Below are 7,429 nucleotides of genomic sequence, written 5' to 3'. Positions count from 1 at the left end.
GTAAGCTTGAACCGCCGACCTTGCAGTTCAAATGGCTTTGCAGGCTGGCGCATTAAGCCACAGCGCCACACCAGGACTGAAAGATACTATATAAATAGGTTAGTCTAGTGATGGAGTCTGTGCTTACATACTCAGTTTTCATTCTTTAGCTCTCATACACATGCGCATGCATACACCGTAGTGATAAATGAATACGTACCTGTTGGATTTCTTTAACAGCCAAAGTAACTGAGAACAAGACTGTCTGACTAATGCTGCTCTGACAGGAAATGTTACAGGCTGATTTAGTTCATTACATATATACTCCATCTCCTTCACCATTGTCCAACTGTAACCTGAAATAAAAAGACAGAAATGTAACTCTTCTGACTGGAATTCTGTAAGTCAAATAAATAAAACACTAAATTACCTAGGAGCATAAAAATTTCCATTTGAATTCTGAGGAATTTAAAAATACCATTAGTACTAGAAAATATCTTGTATAGAAAAATGTAGATAAAAATTAAATCTAAAATCATGCCACAAGTGACTTCAAGTAAATTTAGCAAAAAAATTAAAATGATACAGGGCTGTACTTATCTCTCAAATATAAAAAGAAGCATGTTGTATACAGTTTACTTATTTTAAAGATTCTAAGGGTCTTTGTTGGAGTCCTTGTGTGGTACTGTATGGTAAGCACTGGACTGCTAATCAAAAGGTCGGGAGTTCAAACCCATCAGCCTCTCCTTGGAAATCCTCTAAAGAGTCACTATGATTAAAAACGGACTCAACAGCACTTAACAACAACAACAAAAACAAGGCTCTTTGTTAGGTATTTAAGAAAATCAAGCCAGTTATAGTCAATTTGATCACACATCATTGCGACCCCAGGTGGGTCACAGTGCTCCAGAGGCTTTCGATGGCTGTGATTTTTAGAAGCAGATTCTCATGTCTTTCTTCCCAGGTGCATCTACGTGAATCTGAACTGCAACCTTCTGATTGTTTGCACCAACCAGGACGCTTAGGTATGCTTCATCATTAACATTCTCAGTAAATTTATATTTCCCACTTGTGGTAACAAAGCTTTTGTTTCCAAGAGAAAGATGGCTACTGTTTTGTGTTTTTTTTTAACCAGCAGTTTAGTAATAAACTTCAAATGAGTTTTGGCTAGTCCAAATTACTTATCCATTTAGCCTAGTATAGACAATAGTGATAACATTGAATTTATTTATGTTTTCGATCATGTCAGGACAGTTTGGAAAGCACATTTGTCCGTTTATAAACATTTTCATACTCTTCTAAACAAGACTAACTAACTAACTAAACTAACTAACTCTATCAAAAGCAGGTTGTAAAAATGTACTGGTCACTAATGGAACATTTTACACAAATCCTAAATGAATATGTTATGCTAGTTTTGCAACTAAATTCCTAATGGAAGCAGGAAAGTCCTGTTGTTGTTGTTAAGTGCCACTGAGTCGGTTCCAGCTCATAACGACCCTGTATGGGGTTTCCAAGGAGAAGCTAGTGAGTTTGAACCACCGACTTTGAGGTTCAAACCAACATTGCAGTCCAGTGCATGAACTCACAGTGTGACACTAGGGGTCTAGAGAGTGTTCTACTTTCCTTTAGAATCTAGAAGATTATATCTTTTTGATTAGTAAAAGGGATTGCTAATAGAAAGCTGTACTTAAAATGATTATAAGCCTATAAACTTCTTTTTTTTAAAAAAATCTGTGGTATAAAAACAAAACATAAAGCTCATGTTGGTAAAAATGAGAAGGCAGCTGGAAAAAACAGCCAGGAGATATTCAACACAAAACTGTCTTATAGACCCAGATATGGTTAAACTCAGTTCAAACTTGGAGTTAAAATCAGTAAACAAAAAGTAATTTAGAATTAATGAGGAAAGTAGTACAGTGTTTCTAGTTTATCTTCTTCAGCCATACTAAATTCTATGTTATATTCTTTAATAAAACTAATAAGAAATTTAATAACTGGAAAATTAAAAGTTAAGTTACAATGCATCAGATCAACTGTGGAACCCACATGGTCCAGTGATAGCAGCTCCTAGACAGCAAATAGTCTAACCTCATGTTGGACTTTAAAACTTTCTATTTGAAAACAACATAGCATATTGGTAAGTAAAAAATGAATGCCTTGCACAGAGTAGGATACATCTCCTTAGGTCCTAAATGTCTTTATTATTTATTATTTTTACCACATGAACAGGTGTCTCAGAGCATTTGATTGCATACTGGTGGGAAATCACTATCTAGGAATGTATGAACCAAGAGTAAGATAGATCCAGTGATGTAACAAGTGGCAGTCAGGAAAACCCAGCAGAATGTGAGGTTTGTCTATAGTGTTTATAGGAAGGCGAGAATGGAAAGAAGAGGTTCAGTCCAGCAGTCTCCTACTCCAGCACCCTGGATCCAGTGATGCATGATTGGAGATGAGGGGGAACTTGTGCCCTTTTACTACACACTCAAACTTCAGCCTCACTTCACTTGAAACTCCTTTATTACCATCCACCTCCTTATCCTTCATCTGAGACAGGGAATTTACTCAAGGCAAGACAAAAACAAAAACTACAGAACCTTTTCTAAGTTCAAAAGGGTCAACTTAGAATTTATTCTAAATGTGTAAAAAATTGTTGACACCTCTGGTTATTATAAAAACCCAACCAAATCCACTGCTTTTAAGTTGATTCTGACTCCTAGCAACCCTTTAAGACAGCACAGAATTGCTTCTTTGGGTTTCCAAGATTGTCAATCTTTCAGGAATAGACAGCCTCGTCTGTGTCCTGCGGACAGGCTGCTGGATTTTCGGTAAGCACTGTTAGAGCTCCTTTAGAGTCTGTTGTTATTAAGTGCTGGGGAGCTGGCTCCAACTCATAGTGACCCTGTATAGGATTTCCCATTAGTGGCTCATAGGTTTTAACTGTTGACCTTAAGGTTAGCAGTCCAGTGCTTATCCTACATCAAACACCAGAAATCCTTCGATTAATTGTTGTTGTTAAGTGCCATCAAGTTGTTTCTGACTCATAGTGACCCTGTATAGGGTTTCCAAGGAGCAGCGGTGAGTTTGAACTGCCTACCTTGTGATTCACGGAGCTCTGGTAGTGTAGTGGTTACGAATAGGGCTGCGAACCTCAAGGTTAGCAGTTCAAAACTACCAGCTGTTCTGTGGAAGAAAGATGAAGCTTTCTGCTCCCGTAAAGATTTACAGCCTCGGAAACCCTGTATAGGTACTGACTCCACGGCACACAACAACAACAAACCTTGTGATTCAAACTGACCTTGAGGTCCAGTGCTTATCCTACAGCACCACAGAGACCTTGTAAATAAATATTTCCCTAGGAAGCTTGGTGACAGCACTTCACCAATGAATGTGGTGCTAGCTGAAGTAACAGAAAGAAGAACCAGACACATACCCTTAGAGGCCAGATAATTCTCTCGATTAGATGGGGGTGGGGGGAGATGTTCTGGTTTTCTATCAAAGAAGCTATTGTTATATCTAGAGATTATTTTAACTTGATTAACAAGAAACATACTATTAGAGTTATCACCTTCATTGACTTTCTGAGGATGCCATCCTGTTGTCCAACCCAGGGAAAATGTCACATCAGGAAAGTAGGAGGTCACAGTATCTATAAATAATTTTGCATCCACTACTCTGCCATGTCCATTTGGACCAGGAAGAATATCAGCGTTCATCCACACGGGACGCTTCAGATGCCTCTTCACCTTTTCCAAGAGCATCATGGATGGTTCTACAGCTGCCAGGCTGAAAACATATTTTGTTATCAATTACACAAATGCCTGAGGTGAAAGTAAAAAGACGCTCTTTTGAGAAGTCATTTTAACATTCTCAAATGTATAATAAAATATAGTATAGAAATGCTTGAATTAAATATAATCAAATAATATGTACCACCAGAGGGGAACTTAGCATATGTCATTATCTCACAATGTGGATTTATGCTCATTATTTATGAGAGTACCTTAAAAGTTCTATAAATACATGAACAATGCCAGTACCTGTGGAATGAGAGTGACTTCAAGACTCGCTAAAAGCATAACTCAACTTAAAACTAATTCAAGACACAGATATTCATTCTTAGAAAAGGTATAAACAAGACAATAGATTATAAATATTAATAACATACAAATTCATATTTCTGACAACACCCACAGTGCTCCCAGGTACCATGCCTCAATACCTGCTCACAAACCTGGAGAAATGTCTCTTTTCACTCATGTGTTCTGGGATAAGTTTAGACCCATTAGTATCATTTCAAAAAATCAACATAAAGAATTAAAATAAAGCATTTTCTTAAAACTCGTAAACTCTATTTATTTTTATGTCCTATAAGCACCTCCTCTAGAAACTAGAAGCAAGTATAGCTTCATGAGTTTAAATAAAAATCAGCTTCACTTTACCTGCCTCTATGTATTCTAGGTGATATTTTCAGAGTTTCATCAGTTCAAAACTGCCAGTTGTTCCATGGAGAAACATGAGGCTTTCTGCTCCCGTAAAGACTTACAGCCTTGAAAACGCTATAAAGAGTCGCTGAGTGGGAACAAACTCCACAGCATACCACCACCATCACCTAATTATTACTTTAAAAAAACATGACGAGCTTCTAAGAATCATGTCTGTAAGTCTGGATCCCTGATCCAGAGACAATGGCCTGGAAGGATGGAGCCTGAAGGCACTGACAGCAACTGGAATGAAATTGTTGACACTTCTGATGACATGAACCTCTCAGAGTCCCTGCTCCTAGGCATCTATGCTTGTGGTTTTGAGAAGCTCTGTGCCATTCATCAGTCAGCCATTCTTCCTTGTATTGAAGGTTATGATGTAATCTTCTCACGCCCAATCTGGGACTGGGAAAAAGGCCACTTTTGCCATATTAATTCTGCAGCAATTGAATTAGATTTAAAGGCCACCCAGGCCTTGGTCCTGACTTCTACTTGAGAATTGGCCCAGCAGATACAGAAGGTGGTCATGGCATTAGATTACCTGGTCCTGCCATGCCTGCACTGGGGGCACAAATGTATGTGCTGAAGTACAGAAGCTGAAGATGGCGGCTCTCATATCATCGTGGGCATCCTAGGCCACATGTTTGATACGCTTAATTGAAGATACTTGTCTCCCAAGTACATCAAGATGTTTGTACTGTATCAAGCTGATGAAATGTTAAGCTGTGGATTCAAGGACTACGACGTATTTCAAAAACTCAACAGCAACACCCAGGAAGTTTTGTTGTTAGCTACATTACCCTCCGATGTGCTTGAGGTGACCAAGAAGTTCATGAGGGACCCCATTCGGATTCTTGTCAAGAAGGAAGAATTGACCCTAGAGGGTTTCCGTCAATGCTACATCTATGTGGAACACAAGGAGTGGAAGTTGGACTCCTTGTATGAAACCCTGACCATCACCCAAGCAGACTGGCTCACTGAGAAGATGCATGCTGGAGAAAAGTGTTTCCACCATGCATGGAGATACAGACCAAAAGGAATGAGGTGTGATCATGAGGGAGTTCTGTACTGATGCTAGCAGAGTCCTGATTACCACTGACCTACCTACTGGCCAGAGGCATTGTTGCTCAGTAGGTTTCTCTAGCCATCGATTATGATCTTCTCCTCAGCAGGGGAATTTATAGTCACAGAATCAGTCCTGGTGGATGTTTTCACCATAAGAGTGTAGCTACTGTCATGATGACAGAAGAAGACAAGAGTACTCTGAGGCATTGAGCCCTTTTACAACATTTTCATTGATGAGACGTCCTTCAATGTTGCTGACCTCCTTTGAGAGGGGCTATCTATCCTGCTGCTTAGCCTTGGCCATGGTTCATTCCTGGGGGAGCTGAGGAGCAGCAGCTAGAGCAGGGAAGGAAGAGGGAACCCAGGGATGAACACCTTGTCTTTTTTTTTTTTTTTCTTTCCTTTGATTAATGTCACTTTTTGAGGCAAAAGAAGGAACCGTGAACATTTTAGACGCCTTTTCTTTGGGTGTCTAAAATGCTCTTGACCCGGATGCCACTTCTTCTCCCAAATACCATTAATCCAATTTCCTAACCTAGTCACATCCAGACCCCAGAGGCTCTCCCTACCGGAGTCAAATTCCTCTGATAATGATGCAAGAGGCTATGATGTCATTCAACCCCATTTGCTGGACCAAATCTGGAGGGAGAACAAATTTGGAGTGAGGAGGTCCACGGTATTCCTAGGTCTCTGGGAGCAGGGGAGAGAAAACGGTAGTCATTTTTATGTTGTTTTCTATAGTATTTATTGATTCAGGAAACAAACATAAAATTCTGAATAAAAAGACTAGGAAATAGAAGAAAAATATACAGAAAGTTTACAGGAAAACTACATTGTTTATAATTCTATCTTCTGAGTCTTTCAGATAATACTGATGTCTAAGAAAAGTAGCTTGCAGAACATATCGAGATGATGGAAGACTGAGAATCCTCGAGATGGATATTGGAGAGAACATTCTACACCTCCTCACATTTCCATCACTCTCCCTAAGGCACTCAACTCCTTCCGCCTCTCTTCCCTGCACTCCTTGCCAACCTCCTATTCTAAGAGGAGAAACTGATCATCTCATTTCTTGAGTTATGCCTACTAGTGAGTAAGGATTTTTTTTTTTTTTCCCAGTTGTCTTTGAGTTAATTCTAACTCATGACAACCACGGTGTTTCAGAAAACTGTGTGATTGCATGGCTGTGGCCTACCAGAAGCAGATCACTGAGACTTTCTTCCAAGGCATCTCTGTTCCAATCTTTTGATGAGTAGTCCAGCACTTAACTGTTTGTGCCAGCTAGGAACTCCAGGAGCAAAACTGCTAGCCATTAAAATGACAGGAAATTAGGCTCCAGCATTGGTCTCACTCTACTCCTATGTGGTAAGCATCTTTTTTCTCTCTCTTCTGCCCTTGAAATGGGGTCTCCAGATTTTAGTAGGTCAATATTCCCTAATGCTGGACCCTGTAGGCTCTAATTTAGACACTTCTCCACAGAGGTGCCACTAGGGTGGTGTCCCCCAGTGTGGAAACTCCTCATGTCACCCCCTCAATACCTCCTCCCATACCAGATCATTCAAAACACTTAGCAATGTTTAGGATCAATTTTAATCATAGAATAATATGAGATATAGTTGTAAGATGCTTAATGAAATATTTCTTACATTAAGTGAATATAAACAAAATTAATTTGTAATGTCTACAATGAATTACAGCATTATTAATTGCAACATTATTAGTAACTGAGCAGAAACTTTAAAAAACTTTTATCCTTTTCATTTAATTACTGCTCCATTACCAAAAAAACTTGCTGATATACGATCACAAATAGTAATTGCCACAATACAGTAGCTAAAAAAACAGAAGTTGAACAAAATCAGCGACTATAGAAACACTTTGTTGTTGTTGTTAAGTGC

At 39.1% G+C, this 7,429-nt stretch overlaps 1 protein-coding gene and 1 pseudogene across 1 annotated transcript in view; one reads left to right on the top strand and one right to left on the bottom strand.

Annotated features, from left to right (window-relative positions):
• Nucleotides 1-7,429, bottom strand: part of LOC102839499 (protein FAM151B-like) — an 81,134-nt gene that overhangs the window by 32,271 nt on the left and 41,434 nt on the right. The window contains exons 5-6 of the mRNA XM_006870605.1: nucleotides 3,551-3,768; nucleotides 200-335 (exon numbers count right to left, since the gene is read on the bottom strand). Coding sequence (XP_006870667.1) covers nucleotides 200-335; nucleotides 3,551-3,768 — 354 coding nt within the window. The remainder of the gene's footprint in view (nucleotides 1-199; nucleotides 336-3,550; nucleotides 3,769-7,429) is intronic.
• On the top strand, nucleotides 4,684-5,799 carry LOC102826666 (annotated as a pseudogene).

Source organism: Chrysochloris asiatica, unplaced genomic scaffold (genome assembly GCF_000296735.1).
Source record: "Chrysochloris asiatica unplaced genomic scaffold, ChrAsi1.0 scaffold00145, whole genome shotgun sequence".
NCBI classification, from domain to species: domain Eukaryota; kingdom Metazoa; phylum Chordata; class Mammalia; order Afrosoricida; family Chrysochloridae; genus Chrysochloris; species Chrysochloris asiatica.
Note: the sequence above shows the minus strand (reverse complement) of the source record. Positions and strands in the feature narration are given on the sequence as shown.